The sequence below is a fragment of the Pyrus communis genome, chromosome 13 (genome assembly GCF_041283825.1).
Source record: "Pyrus communis isolate YQ-2024b chromosome 13, ASM4128382v1, whole genome shotgun sequence".
NCBI classification, from domain to species: domain Eukaryota; kingdom Viridiplantae; phylum Streptophyta; class Magnoliopsida; order Rosales; family Rosaceae; genus Pyrus; species Pyrus communis.
Genome location: NC_142577.1, coordinates 14647038 through 14668729, shown reverse-complemented (window position 1 = coordinate 14668729; position 21692 = coordinate 14647038). Strand labels below are relative to the sequence as shown.

The following is a 21692-nucleotide window of genomic DNA, read 5'->3' as shown; positions in this document are numbered from 1 at the left end:
GGGAAATAAGGATATAATGTGTGTTCATTTAAGTATGCAACAAGTATTTTACAATTTATTGAAAAAAAAATATGCAAAATGAAAATTATTTATTTTCTATCTAAGTGTGTCACTACCTAGACAAGTGCCTAGGCAAGCTAGGCGATTTAGGCGGTTTAGGTGGACACCCCAGCAGATCTAGGAACCCTTTCTTAATTTTCAAATACCTAGACATTAATCGAACTAATGACCAATCTCCTAACGCCTACATGAGGCATAGGTAGAGATTTTTAGAATAGTGGATGGGATGGGAAGGGCAGGATACGAATGATATTCTAATTCCAAACCCAAACACGCGCTGCCTACTAGAATAAGATTTTTCTCCAAGACACAACAAAACTAGACAATAATTTGCACGAACTGTAGAAATAATGATGTACCAAGTAAAGTTAAAAACTAAAAGCAATGTTGAATAGTTTTCTAAATTTGTTTAGATTTAGTTTTGTGATTACCGGCTCATGTTCTGGGTACATCGAAAAAACATCTCCAACCTAAGAACGAAATTCAGCAGAAAGTCAAACCCCGAAATGATATTAGGATTAAACCTAAATTATGAAACAAGGATCTTGCTAAATATAAATAGTTTGCAAATACACATAGGGTGAGCAATACAAGTTTGTACACCCAACTGAAACACATGAACATGTCAAAATTTCAATGAAATACTCAAATGCAAGGCATGTGAATAATATTATTAGTTCTAATAAGTATAAAAAGGACACGAATTATATAACTCGTACAAAAAAGCGAAAGATTTGCCGTTTAAATGTGGTCGACTAGACCAGATACATAGTGGCAATTAGAGAGCCATCCATGTAAGCAGATGCACCAGCTAGTTCTTGGCAGCGGCCGCGGGCACCAAATGTTGGGGCTGTAGGCACATGAAAGAGAAATTAGTAAATATGAGAACCCAGAATGGAAAATCGAAGGCTCGCCGGTAAATTTATGTTCAGGGTTAGACTAGTTTCTTACCGCTTGTAGCTCCTCTTCATGCTTTGGAATAAAAGCAGTATCAACCTTGCCATTTTTGAAATCCTCTATGTCAAGGATAAGTTTATGGTATTCAATGGTTGTGGGAACCCCTGTGGAACAAAGGCAATAACTACATCAACCACCATTAACAACGAAAAAGGAGTGTTCCAGATTTACATCATGAATTAAAGCAACCTGAAACTCTCAATAAAACTTTGACCAACAAAGAAAAAAAAAAAAAAAAAAAAAAAAAACACTTGCCCCTTCGGTTCTATTCACAGCACTGCTTAAATTCAAATGGCTCACACGAAGTTTCTTCTACATAAAGTCCAATTATGCTAACATAAAAATTAAATAAAACTGAGTGATTCCACCAATGAACTATATTATTATTTACCTGTTATAACAGTGTCGTCAAGAGCCCTCTTCATTCGCTCAATCGCCTTTTCTCTTGTTGGTGCCCAAACAATAAGCTACATCAAGAGAGCAATATTGCCAAAGTGATTAAAATTTAGAACAATAAACCTGAAAGCTATAATATTATATTGGTGATGTATATGGGTCACAAACCTTTCCAAGAAGGGAATCATAGTTTGGAGGAACCACATAATCAGGATAAACATGGCTATCCATTCGAACAAAGGGACCTCCAGATGGTAAGTAGGCTGTTATTCTTCCTGTTAAAAAACGCAGAAGATTATGTATTAAAAACAGAGTGAATACATAATGTCATTGTTAAACCAGTACATGCGCAACCCTAGTAAAATAAATGGAATTCTTGGAGTGCTGAACTAACTTAGAACCCTATATCGTCAGTGTTGGCTGCATCACATAGTACAATACAGAATAACAGAATAACAGAAAAAGACCAAATGTTGCGTAAGTGTCATGCTGTACTAAGCAATTAACCTAGGGAACCAGAATATAACTATGTATACATACCTGGCCCAGGTCGGAATCCTTTAAAAGCATCTTCTGCATTGATACGGCATTCAATTGAATGTCCTCTGAGCACTATATCTTCCTGTAGATGGAGCTACCTCCGTCAGACATTGGACAGAAAGCGTCAAATATATCTCAAAAACTACACTACTGTAATTACCTGCGTGTATCGGAGTTTTTCACCCATAGCCACACGAATTTGTTCTTCAATCAAGTCAACAGAGGAAATCATTTCTGTCACAGGATGCTCAACCTGTCGTTCCATTGGCAAAAAGATTATAGTTTAGCATAATTAAGCAAATTTTTAATACCAGTCAAAGCCATCCTCAAAAGATTAGTTTAACCTGAATCCGAGTGTTCATTTCCATGAAGTAAAAGGAACCTCTTTCGTCCAAAAGGAATTCAATGGTTCCAACACCAATGTAGCCAATAGATGCTGCTGCTGCAACTGCTGCATCACCCATAGCTTTCCGCAGTTCTGGGGTCAATGCAGGGGAAGGTGCTTCTTCCAGAAGCTTTTGGTTCCTTCTCTGTGAACGTTACATTCAACAAATGAAAACAATTTGGCAGGGGTCATTGGGTTTTGCATTTCTTAGAAATGACTAGAGGATAAATGAATAATAACTTGAAGACAGGTGTAATCTAATAACTAGAAATAAACTTTCACAGTGATTCGTGCAACTAATAAGGCCAGTTAAAGTACCTGGATGCTGCAATCCCGCTCTCCAAAGTGAATAACATTACCAAATTTATCTGCAAGAACCTGTTTTTACAAGGGATAAATCAAGAGATTGCAGGTTTGTGTCAAATGTCAAAATGAATACTACTAATAATTCAAAACATACAATATACACCATAAAAATCATCAGGAACTTTTACAAGCACATTACCTGAAACTCAATGTGTCTAGGATTTTGGATGTACTTTTCCAAATAAACTCCATCATTTCCAAAAGCAGCTGCAGCCTCACTCTTTGCTTGCTGCAAACAATCAAATTGAGGCAAAAAAATAAACCGATGGAAACAGCAATGTAATACAAAAATATAATGCTCATTTAAGGATAACAAGACCAACTAAACTAAGAGCCCAACCATACAAATTTATAGTGACATTTATCTGACACAAAACTTAAACAATATCTCCAAAAATGATCAACGAAACACTTTTGGAGAAGACAAACAATAAAAGAAGGCATCAGCAAAGCAACAAAATAAGAATACAATGCATTGGGTACAGTACCTGCAACAACTTCACAAACTCCTCAGGTTCTTTAGCAAGACGCATGCCACGTCCTCCACCTCCTGCTGTGGCCTTCAATAGCAAAACATGCTTATCATTTAACAGAAACAATAACAGACAAAAATCCATATTGGCTTTCCTTAACTCAGTGTTTGAAAAAAAATATTCGAGTTTATATGTAACACAATTATAATTGAAATCGTTTAGAATTGTTTCTGCCAAATGATGAAACGGACTCATCCAAAGATCAGAGATAACAGTTTATAGTTAGTAGTTACTAGGAACTAAGCTGCAAACTTAAATTTCTGTAAGGAACTGCATGCTTGACTGAAACTCAAAATTCAAACCTACAAAACTTTTATTATAGCTTCATTGAGTTGGTACATCTTCATAGTTTAACATTATAGCAAGGAAATTGGGTAGCGTACTAGCGTCAAACAGATACAATTCATGAGCAGCTATTCTATGCAATTGGCATGTGTTCCTCTAAATTAATCAGTTAACAATTGAAAAGAAGTTAATAAATAATTCTATTATATTAAATCATTAATTTCCTTTTTTTTTTTTTATAAAAAGGGAAAAGAAATTTGGTACATTAGGAATACGTTTAACTTTTTAATTTTCTATGTTAACACTAAAAGGTCTGCACTGTAAATTCTAGGACATAGCGGGGTATAATGAGTTTTAATTATCATGAGACATAATAAGACAAGATACTTTACCTTGATCATTACAGGAAAACCAATCTCATCTGCAAGCCTGATTCCTTCCTCTGTGCTCTGTAAAGGATAAAAAGAGAGTACAATCAAGGAAATATTAATTTTTATGACCATCTAGTTCAGGAGGCTTGAAACTTATAATACCTAAGGTTAAAGTACATACCTGTAGTAATCCATCACTTCCAGGTACAGTTGGGACACCTGCTTTCTTCATTGTGTCTCTGGCAGTTGATTTATCACCCATAACACGGATGCTCTCCGGCTGCAAATTGTAATCAGAATTTCAAACATTTGTCCAACATGAGAACATGAATTAACTAATAAGTAACTAAATATAGAACCAAGTGCTTCATTACCATTCACTCTAAGATGTATGGAACAAGTGCAATATAATGTATAAAACCAAATAAAATACAACTAAAGAAAAAAAAAATATAAGTGTGTATATATATATATATATCATTTCTGTCTAAGGGACAAAATAATTTTTTCCAAGTTGAAATATTATATTCATTAATCACCAAAAAGCTAGCTAATAAATCAATCTAATATCTCGCATGAACTTATCACAGAAATGTTCTCTTGGTCACTAACCCTTGGAATTGATATCAAGGGTTGAGATTAAAACATTAAAAGCACATCCAATTTATTATCCACCCTTGATATATAGTCCATTGGTAGGTGACCATAAATTCTTCGTCACCAGGTTAGCAAGAGAATTGGACTCTAGCTTACCATGTTCACATGGCACGAACCCAGGACTTCACAATGCAGTGAGCTGAGCCTTGGAACTAAATAAGAGAATGGAAGAGAGAGGGCTGAAATGAGAGGCAAAACGGAAAAGAAATTTCCTTGAAATGGGATGGGACTATCACACACTCAAGCCACCACCTTTGACCGTGCCTCGTTTACATCTAAAAATTAGAACTAAGAGAATAGCAAAAAACTTCCTAGCTTGAAGTTTTTAAAGTGTTATTTTTATTTTAATTGAAGTACTTACCTTAGGCCCAATAAAATTGATTCCATGTTCTTTGCACATTTCAACAAATGATGCATTCTCAGAAAGGAAACCATATCCTGGATGCAACATTGTACATTTCCGACTGATGGCAGCAGATAAAACATTTGGAACAACTAAGTACCTGCAGAAAGACATATCAAAATGGCCAAGCTTAATCATTATCATCTGTAACAGAAGTTGGGACAAAAATTTATTATCATATTAACATAAAGAATGTAGTTCACAGGTAGAGTAGAAAAACAAGGCAGGCCAGCTTGAGCATGGCACAATTCAAATGGGCATGGAAGGGCTAGGTCACATCCTATGTTGTGCCATGCCAAGTAAAAGGCATGAGGCATTTAAAACCATTAGTCCATTACCGCTACAATCTTTGTTTTCAGTTTCTTTATTTCACATCTTTACAAACAATGATTATCTATCCGTGATGTTATTATGTGTTTTACTTTCACATCTTTATAAACAATGATTATCTATCCGTGATGTTATTATGTGTTTTACTTTCATCCTCGACTTCTTTCCAACAGAAAAATACTAATAATCACATATTTGTAATCTTGCCAGCCACATCTTAGTAATTAAGATAACTTTATAATTGTTACTAAGTGAGATACAAAAAGAATTGTAATGAATGATCAGATCACTCTTCCGTAATTACTGTACGTTGAATAATTAAAAAAAGATATCATGGTTCCTTTCGGATTCCTAACTCATAAACTTAAATGGTTTTCAGAAAAGATTCATTTGTTGGTTTTTTTTTTTGTTTTTGTTTTGGGGGGGGGGGGGGGGGGGGGTATGTGGGGGTGTTGTGGGGACAGTGGGACAAAGAACAATGTAAATGATCAAGCACTTACGATTGACTGCTTGCTGCTTCACCAATACAAACTGATTCGTCAGCCAATTTCACATGAAGTGCATCCTTATCTATTGTTGAGTAAACAGCCACACAAGGTATTCCCATCTCATGGGCTGTTCGAATAACGCGAACAGCAATTTCCCCTCTATTTGCCACCAGAATTTTTTCAGCACGACATGTAGCATGAAGAGCTCCCCCATGCTTTCTGGATTTAACACTAACTTGAGCACCCTGAACTCTCTGCCTTAAAAAGTTGACTTTATTTCCCACCATAAAGCTACACTGAGAACTACGGATCTCCCTAGTTCTCCCAAAAAATAAGCCCTTTCGTTGACAGAAGAAAACGAAAACCAAAGGTAAAGGAAAATGTGAATAAACAACAAATTAAGTATGGAGATTATAACAGAAGCATTAAGGTACAGGATTCTGAAGACATAAAACAAGCAGACCTTTGTTTTGTAATGCTATTTATCTAGGAATTCCAATACGTTACCCTAATTAGTCTTAATATCTGTTTTACTGCATCGAATAAACAAAGGTAAAGTTTTGAGCTTTTCTACAAAACTGAAGATATAAAAGGTAACCAAGACATGTTCTTCAGTCCATATAAGAACCTAGACCAAACCTCAAGCTAAGTAAAACACATTTGAAAAGTCGATCCGTTTCAACATAGTGAATTGTTATTGGCATCCCAAAAATCTCATTCTACACTCCAAACTTTCTATATTAGGAAAGAAAAATACACTTGTGAGGAGTGTAGAATGAGATTTTTGGAGTGCCAGTAACACTTCCCTCAACATATAGAAAGCTTGCATCAACCTTGAATAATTCACTATCACACCGATCATATAGGGATTAAGATCAATTGATTAGCCACTCTAATTCCAACAAATTAGAACACCACATGGCATATGAAACCCAGACCCAATTCAAAAAAATGAAATAAGCAAAGGGTAACAGCGGAACTCACCGGAGTTGGCGTGACAGTCTTGCAGATGGGCATTATGGCGTCCATTTTCGAAACAAACCGACCTGAGTTACACCAAATAAACAAAACCAAATATCTCAGTCACCGCCATTACAGAACAACAACAAAAAACAGTGTAATTTGTTAGAAATTGTAAAACTCTTTCGACAAAATCAAGCAGAAGCTAAGGAGGAATCAACCATTCGCAATTTCGCATGATTGTAATTCTATCACAGAAAGAGACCACAACCCAAAAAATGGGAAGTTGCTGCCATTTCGAAACGATTCAAATGCTAAAAATTTGAAACTGGTACAGGGAAATACCTTTCTGTATTGGCCCAGATCAAGATCAGATTGAATGAAGAAGAAGAAAAGGAAGAATCTTTGGTACCCCAAGAGGTCGAGAGAGAGAGAGAGAGAGAGAGAGATGAGAACGTGGGAAGGTCCGACGGTAGATATAAAGAGAGTAGAGTTGTCGATAAAAACGAGGGGAGCGAGTGATTGAAATCTCCGCCCACAAGGAAATGGGAAAAGTACCGCCAGCCCTGACAGCCGCCGCCCTCCCCCTTCCCCGGCGGCCACTCCACTCTCTATCCATAATCCTCAAAACGAGATATAAAACGAAAAGCAAAACATTAAATCGAATTCACAGACTAACCTTACAATGAGTTTAGGTTACTAATGTTGCTGTTGACAATGCCAAATTGCCAATGAAGAAGAAGGAGGAGTGTGGGCCGAGCTGGGCGGTGAAGGGAGGAAGAGAAGTGGAGGACGGCTGACGGAGGAGAGCTAGTTAGATTGCACGGCTACTACACAGCCACTGCGGCGGCGGTGTTCCAGTGCACTTAAAACACTCGCTAGTAAGTCCTCACAACAATCACTAACACGTGGATTAGCAAGTCGTGTGTAATGTGTTACGATATAAGTAAATATAAATGAACGACATGTGTCGCAATGTAAAATGGGCATGTAGAGTATATATTATATTGACAAAACAAAATTATTATATTCACAATAGAACGTAAGACATTTTGAGTTGAAGAATAATTTAATAAAAACCAAAGCAAAATCGGGAGTAGTTTAACCATATGGTTGATACCGTATACATCTAGAATAACACGATACATTTTATCTTAATCATTTTGTTTTCATCTGACAAGACATTATTCCAAATGAATCTAATTTAGATGGACAAAGAATTTTAATTTTGATGCAAGAGGGCAGTCTTACATGAAGGAGACAAAGAAAGTAAGTATGAAAGAAATAAAATTGCTTTTGTCACAAGCATTTTAGATTTCACCTGGATACACTATATTCTGAAGATAACCAACAATCTGGGAGGAAATAGGGTAGGCTTAAGAAGTTTCAACACCCAAGTTCAACACTTGATTCCGATCACCCTCTTGTTCCAAGTATTAATCTTCCGGTTCATGAGGTGAGAAAAAAGTTACTGAAATTACAAATAATCAAATGATAGTATTCCATCATTCAAATAATTATGTTTTCATTGTCCAATTTTTTAGCTTGAAACTGTACCAAATGCATCACAATTCTATTACTATTCAGTTCATGCTAAGTCAATCCAACAAAGATAGTTTGTGGTAACAAATGAGCCATAAGGCCATCTCTAATGAAGTGAGCTAAATATCCAAAAGTAAAAAAGTAGCTTGATTTGTTTAAAATCTCATCTCCAACCAATGGTTGGACTATAATTTTATAGAGTCCACAAGGCCATTATTTGGCCAAAGGGGAATCAGAGTGGTCAAATGTAGTCCCCCTTGTAGCCAATTTTTTTGGGGTCCAACTTTTACTTTGCAATAATTTATTCATATTCAACAGTTAAATTTTAAAACATCCGACGGTAGTTTAATTAAATTCACAAATAAATTTAACGGTGCTTTAATGAAAAGGGTTTGAACTAAGTTTAATTTAATTAAAAACACACCTTATTGTTGTAGGCATAATTTACTGAACAATTATGGAGGCCATAGAAATAGAGAAAGGTGCGGCAATAGTAGAGAGAATAGAGATATGTAATTGTGGGTGTGTGTTATTCCACCCCATTGTGCCTTTATTTATAGTAGTAGGGAAGATTAATTCCTTACCCTTTAGAATTACAACATTTAATAGGTAATCTACTCTTAATAGGAATATGAGAGATATTCCAAGATATACTAGGATTTGCACAATCACATTCCTAATCTAATAGGATTGCAACACTCCCCCTTGAGTGTATAAATAGTCAAGTATATGGCACATCAAGTCTTCAGTGATGAAGTAAGTACACTTGATGAAGTCGTTGGCACAATGAGCGAATGCAAGTCTCAGATCAACGGAAGAATGCATAAAAAGTAAAACTCACAAAACCTAGCTATGGTAAAACTCAAGGTGGGAGAAAAACCCATAGGCTAAGGAGAAAAATGAGAAGTTGCATTAAGTCAAATATACGTCTTTTGGACGCAAGTAGAAGAGCTCACAAGGGTATGATCAGCCCATGATGGGTGCCTCATTAAAACCTAGTTAGGTAGCAAAAACCCAGTGGGAAAAATGCTCCTAATTGTAGGGAAAAAGAGTACATTAAGATCAAGTGAGTATACTTCTGGATACTCCCCCTGAATTTGACATAACTTCCAAATGAGAACTACAAGCATTGCATATGAATAGCTAGGCATACCAATTCCTCGAACAAGCTTTTAGAAGGTTGACTTCGGTAGTGACGTCATGTAGAGGTTGGCAAGGTTGTCTGGGATCGGCTTGCATGACTTCAAACTCCTGACGCTTTGTTGATGTAGATGTAGACGTAATTTGCCTTGGCGTTGACTTTGTTGATGTATCATGGCTTGGTCAGGTTGATACATGCGGCATAATCTTCATGAATTGTCGTTGGGACTCAATGATGGATGAAAACAGTAAGTACTTCGAATATGCTCAACAAGAACTCCTAACCATGTCTCACTTGTGGCGTAGTGAAGTAAGGTGAATCTTAGAATGATTCGAAGATTTCGCAACTAAGGTCATATCGTAGACTTCCAAGATATTGCAATATCCCTAACGGTAAAGACATAACCATTCAGGGATTTTGCCTTGTGTGGGTTTGATAAGTAACCAGCGTCAGCATAACAAACAAGATAACCATCATTTTGAGAATTAAGGGAGTTGGATCTGCTCGAGATGCGTTGGGATTTGCCCTCGTAGTACCTTCAAGGTACGTCTTTAATACCAATTCAGTGGATGCGTATAGGCGCGGTGCTACATCTTTACCAAGATCAACAGTGAAGGAGATGTCCTGTCTAAATACAATGAGCTAAGTACAACGAAGCACAAAGTTGAACTTAGATATGGAATTTTGGATTCCATAACCTCTTCAAGAGTCTCAATTACATATAACGTATGGACAATCAAAGGTATACTCAAAAGTGACACATTCGAGGTGTAGTTTGATTGGTAGACCAAGGTACTGTCAGAACAACGCTTGAACTCCAGGTTAAGGCATAAACGAGTTTTCCTAAGATCCTTCATCTCAAATTCCATCTTCAAGTGCGAGGCAGTTTTCTCAAGCTCTTCTGGAGTCTTAGCGAGATTCGTGTCAACGATATAAACTGTAACTCTAGCAATTCGGAATAAGACTTCATAGTTTTAACACAAAAGGGCATAATTCATCCCTGACTAATCAAATAATCACTTAGATGGGTATACCACATCCGTCGGATGGTAAGTGAACACCTCAAACAAGTTAAGAGGGTGTTCCATGGTTTGGAACTATTTGAACCAGTCCATGTAATTCTTTGGGAACTTACATGTAAATCTTTGTATCTATATCCCTATGAAGAAAACACTAACCATATTTCATACTGCTAATATCGATCATAAGATGTTTGAGAGAAACCTTGCGTCGTAAGGCGTGCATCATATTGCACTATTTCATTCATCTTATAACGCTTCCTTTCCCACTTGTAACATAATAGGGTTACCTTGGGTAGCGTAGGAACGATAAGTCTAAAACACACTTTGGAAGGAATTTGACCTGGATTGTAACTTTGGTTGTCCAAACAGTTCTACGTTGTCACTTAATCAATGGAACACGGTTCAATATCATCGCTTTTTATTTATATCAATAGCTACCATATAAGTGAAAACATCATCGATGGTAATCTCATTTCAATTCCATGTAGCTCATCAAAACTAGTATACTGGACCAAGAACTTCAAGTCTCTAGAGTAATTCGGATTAATCTCATGAGATGGAAAGGATTTGGGATAGCGATCGAGTTTAGATTCATTGTTGTGTCGTGTCTTTCTCTTCTAGGGAAGTGAATCCTACGAATCGAATGATTTGTCATACTCCAGGCTAAGATAGATTGATTGGTTATCCGCCGGTATACCGGATTGTCCAACAGAGACAGCACACCCTCTAGGGATGTTGACTTGACATCCATTAAGTACGTTTATCCTTGTAGGCATGTTTGTAGCTGGTATATGATCTTGTCACTTTAGCTAGATTAGAGGAATGCGTCTGGAGCAACATTATGAAATCTAGAATTCATTGCACTTGCTTATCATACTTGTGCGGTACAGGGATCGAAGAGAGCTAGTGTGAAGGGGAATCATAATTGACAAAGATTCACATCCTTCTTTGAGGATCCATATTGGTACATTGTGGCGATGCAACTTGGCACATGGAATGCACACCCAAATGCGTAAATATGAAAATCGTCAGGTTCGTACCCAGTAACCAACTGTAACGTCATATAGATTGGGTGTCAATGGGCCTCAAGGCAGACCAACATAACTGCGTACAAGATTGCATAGCCCTAGGTAGAAACCGAAAACTTGGTATGTTTACCAAAATTTGGGCGATCATTTAAATTGTGCTTTATGATCGCTAGGCGAGGCTATTTGGGGTGAATATGAGAATTTGATGTTCAATTATAAATCCAAAATACATGCAATACTTTATCGAAAACCGTCGATATAAACTCTCCGACATTATCCAGTCTCCCAGACTTTAAGGGATGAGTAGGGTGGTGAACCCTTCATCTGCCATGAGGTTTAGCAGTAATGTGTATGGACAAACATGTGACCAGTTTGTCGATTCATCAACCAAAACCATAAGTATTTATATGATCTGCATTTTGGTTGATTAGTCCACATATATTCCCTTGAATCCACTGTGAAAAGAATGGTGATTTTGTATCTTTTCGAGGGATGATATAGAAATCAATTTCCCTAATGAGCAGGCTTGGCAAAGTGTGCATATAGGCACAATATCCTTACTTCGAGTAAGGAGATACGTTGTAGCATCATTGTTTAACCTAAGTATCCCAAAAGGTTATGCCAAAACAAGTAAACTGCTCAATCACCAAGCTCCAGGCCGACCACATGTGGTGTATTCCCAGTTGGGGGACAACCCATTGGCCCCTGATCAAAGCTTCAGGCTCATTTTTGGAGGTGGTGCGAAGATATTTCACTCTATTTTCTTCAGTAGTTCCATTGATGATCATTTTTCTCTCGAATATTCTTAAGAACTCAACGACAAAGAGAATTTAAGGTCCTTTAAATGGTAATTTAGTACCATTCATACAACGAGGAGCGTGCCAAATGCTCTTAATTAAGTTGGATAGACCTGAAGTCGTTGTTAGAGATGTGATTTAAGTGTAAAGTTAGTGTGCGTATTTCATTCATCTAGACAACTAACTTTCTCACATTCCTAACTAATCACGTGTTTAGTTGAATCGGTCATATGTATTAAGAAACATGATTCAATTAACTCATATTTGAGGACAATATCAATAAGATTATCCATAAGTAAAACATACACTAAACATGAATCCAAGAACATGGAAAAATGTACACAAAGTAAATGATTTACTAAAAGGATTCAGGCAACAAGGCCATCCATGTCAAAATTCTGCTCTTCCAACGATGTTTGGTGGAGCAAGATTAGTCTAACATATTGACTACTAAATTTTGCAAGGTTAAGGTTTGGGAATACTATCCCTTATTCTTGAAGTTTTAGGTCTTAGGTGCCAAGGATCATGCTTTGGGCATGATGCCACACCTTGGCAGGCCTTGATTCTATCATATGTTGTGTTAGTAATTAGATCCAAGAATTTGGTAAACTTCCGTTTTCTACACTATTGCTTTAGAAGCAAGTTAGAAACATGGAAGGACGAGAAAAGTATTCTCCACTCAAAATTCGATCGGATTTATAAACTTCAGAATTGTACTCATTCATAGACGTAATCATGGTGTGCTTCAGGCAATGGCTTTCATGATTAGACGGTCCATAGGAGCAAGCCAAAGAGCCATGGAATCCTTGTTTGGGAGGTACTTCCGTTTGTAATGCTTCAGGCATAAGTCTTCGAATGAAGATCATGGCGGAGGCTTATTCAGCTCTTCTATGCCATTGTTAGCTTCAATGGTTTCTCAGCTTCTTAATAGTCAAGTGGAGATTCACGTCTTGTACTCCACATAAAGTGGTTTCTCTTCGAAATGTCCAAATAAGGGAAATCGAACTTGTGACAATTCAACAATCCGCTAAATTGGAAGGAACAATATTGTGTTTGGTGCTATGGGAATGAATCATCCATAAGCATCAAAGTTAGAACATTCAAGTTCTAAGACATGGTTTTCATGAAAAACGTTGGGTTTTCATGGGTGTATTGTTTTATGAAAACTTCGGGTTTCAAAGGCACTAAATTTGAAACTACATGTTCAATTTAGTCTATGAATGTTTAGTTCATAAAGGAGAGGTTCCTGCAAAAACACAGAATGCAATATGCTGATTTAAGTGTAATGGATTTGAGGTTCATCGGGAACTCAAGTGTGAGAGCTTCGTTACTACGAAAGTATGTCAACGGTTTAAAGTATAAAAATAAATTATTGAATCGTTAATGTTCGAAAGTGATCTTCAGGTTAATAATTTTGGATTCATTATCAGATTAAGGGATTACAGGTCACTTTTAATTAATTTAATAAATCGGGCCATACAAGGTCGATTGTAGAAGCAAAATAATAATAACATTCGGGTTAAAATTATTTAAAATGCTAAATAATAGCGTTGGGTCGAAAATACCATAGCCCAAAAAATAAGGCTGGGTGTCGTGAGCAAAAGAATGGGCTCGGGTTGGGTATGGCTGCCACTGGCCAATTTTTGAAGCCCAACAACAAGTGCTGGTGTAATTGGGGCTAGGGCGGCACAAGTTAGGGCCCAACGAAAGCTGAACTTGGGTTCGCGTGGGAAGGCAAGTCCAGCAAAGGCTGGCTTGCGAGTTTGGGTCACACGGGGCCCAGCCGAGGCTAGAGCTAAGTCCGATGGGCTGTGGCGCAGGTCTTGCAACCAAGAAGGCTGCAATATGTGGACCGGGACGCAAAGGAAGGCCCAACGGCCAATTGCTGCTGGCCATGTAGGCCAGGTTCACAGGGATAAACCAGGGAAGCTGCGGCCTTCCTTGAGAATTATTTAACCAAAAAGACTTCATATTTAATCATAAGAACAAAACTAATCTATATCAACTCATAAACATTAAACACACGTGAGCTGAACTAGAAGCCCAAAACAAAATAATTTTTTTTCCAGCCTTTACCCCTAACGGAAACCCATTTCGTCAAGCATCAATGACGTTAAATAATAAATACCCATGAGCAAAAGTTGACTTTCATTATGTTTTGGACTGCTGGGCTTTGGCTCCCAGTACAAAGTAAAATCAAACCTTACCAAATACCAATACAAAGAAAAATCAAAGCAACTTTACATAGCGATTGATTTATAAACAAACAACTGCAAACAGCAATTTCTTTTTGCTTTCGTGTAAACAACGAAAGACTCATGGAAAACAAAGACATACTTATACACGAAAGGCATAAAGATTAATTAAAAACATTTCTTTATTTTATAGAAAAACATATATATATATATATATATATATATATATATATTTACCAAAGGCAAAAACATGCAATCACACATATTGCCGCTGCAAGTTAATTGCTACTGATAATTTTGTTTCCCCTGATTTAAGGACTTTGAAACATGCCATTTGCCTTCCAAATTTCCAATATATATAGGCCATAATATATAAATGTAATTAATTGTGTAACCAGTTGCCTCTCAATCTTTTAAAGTAATTAATTAATTGACGATGTTAAAGCATGAGTTAATTGTCTTATACGATCCATGATATAGACGTATATTTTGCTGTTGTTTCAGAAATAGTGTGTTATTTTGTTATAATTTCAAAAATAATGTGTGTTATTTTGGTTCAATTTTTAGAGAGTGTAATTTTGCTATAGTTCTATAAATAGTTGGTTATTTTAGTTCAGTTTTAGAAATAGTGTACGTTATTTTGCTGTAGTTCCAGAAATAATGTGGGTTATTTTGGTTCAATTTTCAAAGATAGTCTGTAATTTGCTATAGTTTGAAAAATAGTATAGGTTATTTCATTCAATTTCAGAAATAGTATTGGTTATTTTGCTGTAGTTTCAAAATAGTGTTTATTTTGTTCCCTTCCAGAAATAGTGTAGGCTATTTTGGTTTACCTTCAAAAATAGTGTGGGTTATTTTGGTTTAATTTTATAAATAGTGTAATTTTGCTATAGTTTCAGAAATAGTGTGGGTTATTTTGGTTTAGTTTCATGAATAGTGTAATTTTGCTATAGTTTCAGAAATAGTGTGGATTATTTTGTTTCAGTTTTAGAAATATTATGGGTTATTTTGGTTTAGCTTCATAAATAGTGTACTAAATAGTGTAATTTTGCTATAGTTTAAAAAATAGTGTGAATTATTTTGTTTCAGTTTCAGAAATATTGTGGGTTATTTTGGTTTAGTTTCATAAATAGTGTACTTTTGCTATAGTTTCAGAAATAGTGTGGATTATTTTGTTTCAGTTTTAGAAATATTGTGGGTTATTTTGCTATACTTCCATAAGTAGTGTGAATTATTTTGTTTCAGTTTCAAAAATAACGGGGAAATTCAATGCATGTAAGTAACACAACTAATACCAATTAATATTAAGGGTTAATCTCAATTTGCTACCCTGATGTTTCTTGATTTTCAACATTTGGTACATGAAGTTTTTTTTCATCCCAAAATCATACCTCAAGCCTTAAGTTTGGGACAGTTTCATACCTCCATTAAGTTGGATGCTAAGTCAGCCATTAATTGATGATGTGGCGCCCATGTGGACAATAATTGGGGGTCACGTGTCAATATAGGCCCACGTAGATATTAAAAAAATTAAAAACTCAAAAAAATTAAAAATAAAAAATAAAAATAAAGTAAAAAACTAAACATAAATCTGAACCCTTCCTCATCACCCATACCACTTCTTCCTTCTCCTCCTTACCGACTCGATCTCCATCCTTCGTCCTTCTCCCCACTCGCACTCGTCCTTCCCTCACCACCACCTCCCAACCCGACCAATCCTTCCCCTAGTCCCTCTATACCCAACCCGACCCATCCCTCCCCTAATCCTTCCATACCCAACCCAACCCGACTTGGTCTCCCTGCAACGTGTTCAAAATTGAGAAGGCCCTAACCTCGCTGAGGAAGATCACGCAGACCAGAGATGATGCACGAGCCAGACTCTACACCTCGCAGTGCGTGGTCCTTGGATTTGGTCTGCTATTCCAGTGGTAGAGAGCTTTATTGGTGATGTGTTGTTATGATGTACTGGGCTAAAGGTGATGCTCAGCAGAGAACACGAGAAAGGATTTTGGGATCGCTTTTTGTAGTTGCAAATCTCCAGAGACCCATGGGTTATGGCTTTCTACTCTGGTTTGAAATCTCCGCGATGAATGCTTTGTTGTTGTTGTCGATGGAGAAGAAAGAAAGAGAACCCAGGTCATGGTGGTGCTTATTTTCAGCTGAGCTTTGGTGGCTGTCGAAGAGAAGAAGAAAAAGGGTTGGTGCAGGTGAAGGAAAAGGAAGGCCTACATTCCTAGGCCATTTTTTATTTGTTTAGTTTTTAAATTTTTATTTTCTTTTATTTTTTAATATCTATGTGGGCCCATATTGACACATAGTGCCCAGTCATTGTCCACATGAGCGCCACATCATCAATTAATGGCTGACTAAATAGCCAACTTAATGGAGGTACGAAATTATCCCAAAATTAAGACTTGAGGTATGACTTTGGGATAAAAAAACTTCATGTACCAAATGTTGAAAATCACGAAACTTCAGGGTAATAAACTAAGATTAACCTAATTAAATAAAAATTCAAAACAAGAGCTGAGAGAGACCCAACATTAAAAATGAAAAACCCAGATATTCATGCTTTGCTTAAAAGTAATCTTTACTGAATTTTTGATCTGATAATCCTTAATATTCATCGACAAAAACTTAATTCCTTGATTCCATTACTCACAAAGATTCAGTCTTCCTTCTTATTTTGTTATTTCTTTCTAGTATTTGATCAAGAAAGTTCATTTAACATTCAATATGTTCAACGAATCCATAGCGGTAGCGGGCCATTCGATCCATACGTTTTTTGGTATCAAAGCTAAAAGCCCAGATCCCAATTTAGAGAAAAAAGTTTTTGGTTTGACAAATTTGCATCATGGGGTGTCTTATAATGGGAAGAAATTGAAAGGGAAAGTTGGTGGTGGTGGTGGAGTGCAAGTGGATTTGGTGGAGGAGAGTTTGAAAATTTTGAAGAGTTTGGATCTTGATGTGGTGTTGAAGAGGGAGTTCACGGAGAAGGGTTTTTTGGGGTTGAGAAAGATCAAGCTTGTGTGCACAATGGGGTGGGCTTGTTCTTCTTTGGAGGATTTGGAGAAGCTAATTTTGGGATGGATGAATGTGGCAAGGCTCAATATGTGTTAGGTTCAAAAACCTATATGTGCTTCGATTCCCATTGCTTGCCATTCACTTTCGGTTTCCATCAGTGGATCACAAAGAGAAATAAAGAAAATTAACCACTAGAAACTAAAACATGATCGAATGTCAAGGAAGAAATGTGGGAGAGAAAGAGAGTAGTAAAGAGATCCATAAGAAGAGAGTTATTAAACAGATAAAAGCTTGCAGTTAGGGGTATATTTGGAAACTCATTGCTTGGGCTATTTAATTGGACTGGTTTAGTGTTGAGCTTCATCCTACCATTAAATAAAGTTATTGTATGGCTTTTGATTAAAATTCAAAGTTTTCAAGTCATTTTCATTAGTTTTTCTTAAATTTTGAAGTATAAACTTAAAACTAATAAATTATATAGGGACAATGTTTAGCCCATTCGATTGGAGACAGTATATGAGTATGGCCCAACTCTATTCATTTAAAATAATTTTTTGTAGGACTATAATTATGGATGGGGCTATATTTAACTCTTTCAACTGGAGATGGTCTAAGGTTACACGCCCCAATCCTTTTGTTAGTACTTTATATGAACCTTGAACAAGTATAGCTAGGCAGTTACATTGTTCTCAAATGTAGGGATGGGTTCAAAAAACTGAAAACCAAACCAAAAATCGAACTACAACCTAAAAAACCGAATTGAAAGTACAAAACCCAATCAAACCGAAATGATTTGGTTCGGTTTTGATTTTTGGGGTTCGAAAATTGAACTGAACCGAATAAATATATATATTAAGTTTATTTCAATTTGTAATTTTACATATCATGGGTATTCATTTCCCAAACTAATTCCAAGCCCAAACTTCAAACCCTTCAAGCCCAAATAGAATGTTAGGCATCCTATTAGAAAGTTAGAAACCATACCATACTAATTATTCCTTCTTTTCTTGTCCTCAGCAATGTTCCTCTTCTCCATTTTTTTTCTTCTTTTTTTTTCCTTTCATGCTGCCACATTCCTCTGTCCCATTTCTCTCTTGCCTTTTTCTTCTTTTGTTATCTCATCTCCCTCTCACCTATTTCTTTCCCCTTCTTTTTTTCTCCCCTATTGCATCTGTCTCTATCCCACTATCCAACTCATACCTCTGTCGAAGTTAGCCATGGCTTTTGCTGTTAAACCCTAACTCGAATTCCTTACTCAACTTGCAGGTATGAATAGCTATGGAGATGAACACAAGAAATGAGGAGCTGAGCTTCTGAGATATTTTTTTTTAATAATATTCTTTTTATAAAAATGATCGATCACAACCACAGATCACTATTGGCAATACAAAGCTTTACATTCTTTGCTAGATGGCCTAACGACTTACAAAAGACAAAAGGAAATAACTAATTCATAACTAATCCTTTATGAAACTACTAATGCAATAATCCTAAGTGTGATTAAGGAAGTCACAATTACAGATCATAATATTTCCATCCCCTTGTAAAAGAACCTTGTCCTCAAGGTTAAATCAAAGTTGAAACTCGGGGAACCAGTGAAGTCATCAAAGTCTTCCCAAGTGGAGTCTTCCTCGCTGCAGCCCTCCCATTGCACCAGTAACTGAACTCCAGCAATGTTACCCTTCTTATACATACGCCTATGCAACACATCAACAAGAAATTGCTGAGATAGTCCATCATCTATCACGGTAGGTAGTGTGGTTGTTGGCAATTCATTGGCTCCCAAATTTTTCTTCAAGCAACTCACATGGAACACATAATGCAATTTACAATCAGCTGGTAATTAGAGTTTGTATGCAACTTTTCCCACATTAGCATCAACAACATATGAGCCATAAAATTTGGGCTGCCGCTTATGGTAAAAGTGAGAAGACAAAGGCTGAAGTTGGTATGGAATTAGTTTAAGGTAAGCCAAATCCCCTACTTTGAATTCTCTCTCTGTCATGTGATCAGCCTGCGTTTTCATTCTATTCCGTGCCACTTCAAGATTGTTTTCAGCAAAGAGATAATCATATCCTTTGCTACCAATTGTTGTGCTATCAACTGTTGCTCGACAAGCTCAACCTTAGCAATGCCATATTCATAGGGGGGCAGGGTGAGGAGGAGGGTAACTGTAAATCACTTCAAAAGGGTGTAAACTTGGAAGAGGCATGGTATAAGTTGTTGTAACTCTATTCCGCCCAACTGAGCCACTGGAGGCATTTTTTGGGTTGTGCACTAGTGAAACAATGAACATATATCTCCAAACATTTGTTTACAATCTCAGTTTGGCCATCGGTTTAAGGGTGATAACCCGAGCTAAGACATAATTTGCACTTGTGCGGTTTAAAAAACTCATTCCAGAATGAACTCAGAAATATAGGGTCTTTGCCACTTATTATTAAAGCAGACATTCTATGTAATTTAAAAACATGATCCACAAACAATTGTGCTACACTAGCAGCTGTATAAGGATGAGCTAAACCAATAAAGTGAGCATACTTTGATAACCTGTCAATAACCACCATCACCACTGATTTTGCTTTGCAAAGAGGCAAACCATTGATGAAGTTCATGCTAATGTCTTGCCAAATGTTTTGGGGAATAGGCAAGGGTTGCAAAAGGCCTAGTGGAGTGATTGTTTCATATTTGTTTAGCTGACAAATGTGGCATTTAGATACAAACTTCCTGATATCAGATTTCTTCCCCACCCAATAGAATCCCCTATTTATCATGTGATAGGTTTTTTGAACCCCTTCATAACCAGCTGTAGGAGTTGTTTGGTACTCGACAATGACTTTAAGCCTCCAGGAAGAAGTAGGACTCAAGACCACTCTAGCTTTGTAAATTAGAAACCCATTATCAAGGTGATATACTTGGATTGTAATGTAGGATCCTTAGTAGCAGTGGTAGAAGATTCTTGAACCAACTGTTGCACCTTCTGCATAATCCACTCATCATGTTCATTAAATCTTCTTAACTCATCCATCCAACCCCATAAGGATATGAGATGGCCTTACATTGCAACTCTTGATCATTCTGAGACAAAGTTTCCTCAGCTAAGGGGATAACTTCAGCAATCTGAGAGATAGTATGAGCAGCTAAATTTTCATTTCGAGTTTTGTAGTGTATTTTATAATCGAAATCCAAGAGTCTGGTCACCCATTTTTGCTAAAATAGAGTGTGAGCCTTATTACTCAGAAGGTACTCGAGACTGTGATGATTTGTGTGAATCACAAAATGCCCGCCCTGTAAATAATTGTGCCACTTTTTTACTGCATATACAATTACAATAGGCTCTCACTTATATATGGATAATGATTGATTTTGATGACCTAATGCCTGGCTAGATAAGGCAATTGGTCGGCCTTGTTGCTGCAAAACTGCACCAATTCCTTACCCTGAAGCATCACATTCAATCTCAAAAGGAATTGAGAAATTTGGCAAGGCTAGAACCTATGGGGAAGTCATGACCTGTTTCAAGTGAGTGAAGGCATCCTGAGCACTTGAAGACCAATGAAACCCTTCTTTCTTGGTTAACTGATAAAGGGGTTGGCATATCTTGTCATAGCTAGGAATGAACTTTCTGTAATAACCCATTAGCCCCAGAAATCCTCTTAGACTTTTCACATTGGTTGGAGTCGGCCAATTAACAATGGCCTGCAATTTAGAAGGGTCAGCAGCTACACCTTCTCAAGAAACAATGTGACCAAGGTACTTTACTTTACTCTGACCGAAGGAACACTTTTGTTTCTTGAGAAACAAGTAATGATTTTTTAAAATCTGAAAAGTAATACTCAGATTAGCTAGATGATCCTCCCAAGATTTACTATAAACGATCAAAGAATACCAAGATAAAGTGTCTAAGATAAGGTTTAAATATGTGATTCATGAGGTTTTGGAATGTGGCAAGTGCATTGGTTAACCCGAAGGGCTTAACTAAAAATTCATAGTGCCTCTCATGAGTTTGAAAAGCAGTTTTATTAATGAAATCAGGGTGCATCATGATTTGATGGTAACCAAACCTTAAGTTGAGTTTTGAGCAATGTATTAAAAGCATGAGGCGTGGGCGAGGCGTCTGAGGCGAAGCCTTACATGAATTTTTTTTTTTTTTTTTTTTTATATATATGTTTTATATATTATACATATAATTGTATAAAAAATAATACTATG

The 21692-nt window shown here is 36.7% G+C and overlaps 1 protein-coding gene across 3 annotated transcripts; it reads right to left on the bottom strand.

Annotated features, from left to right (window-relative positions):
- Nucleotides 1-567: 567 nt before the first annotated feature.
- Nucleotides 568-7708, bottom strand: CAC2 (acetyl Co-enzyme a carboxylase biotin carboxylase subunit). 3 transcript variants are annotated; one of them, XM_068476154.2, is made up of 17 exons: nucleotides 7411-7615; nucleotides 7077-7134; nucleotides 6756-6817; nucleotides 5784-6109; nucleotides 4912-5053; nucleotides 4075-4173; nucleotides 3915-3971; nucleotides 3193-3264; nucleotides 2844-2933; nucleotides 2657-2716; nucleotides 2298-2483; nucleotides 2114-2206; nucleotides 1954-2035; nucleotides 1582-1688; nucleotides 1409-1484; nucleotides 1012-1121; nucleotides 568-910 (listed from the first exon to the last, which is right to left on the bottom strand). In XM_068476154.2, the coding sequence occupies exons 3-17, from the start codon at nucleotides 6798-6800 to the stop codon at nucleotides 872-874; spliced, it is 1584 nt and encodes a 527-aa protein (XP_068332255.2). In that variant the 5' UTR covers nucleotides 6801-6817; nucleotides 7077-7134; nucleotides 7411-7615; the 3' UTR covers nucleotides 568-871. The 3 variants fall into 3 exon arrangements, with proteins under 3 accessions (XP_068332255.2, XP_068332254.2, XP_068332256.2); XM_068476153.2 differs by lacking the exon at nucleotides 7077-7134 and having other exon boundaries at nucleotides 7411-7708; XM_068476155.2 differs by lacking the exon at nucleotides 7077-7134 and having other exon boundaries at nucleotides 7416-7703.
- Nucleotides 7709-21692: the final 13984 nt, after the last annotated feature.

What these genes read in the sequence shown, in the direction of transcription:
- CAC2 (XM_068476153.2), bottom strand. Translation starts at nt 6,800, where the DNA reads ATGGACGCCATAATGCCCATCTGCAAGACTGTCACGCCAACTCCG. An exon ending in TCAATTTTATTGGGCCTAAG is followed by an intron (nt 4,174 to 4,911) that starts GTAAGTACTTCA and finishes TACAATTTGCAG; the next exon opens with CCGGAGAGCATCCGTGTTAT. An exon ending in AGTTTGTGAAGTTGTTGCAG is followed by an intron (nt 2,934 to 3,192) that starts GTACTGTACCCA and finishes GATTGTTTGCAG; the next exon opens with CAAGCAAAGAGTGAGGCTGC.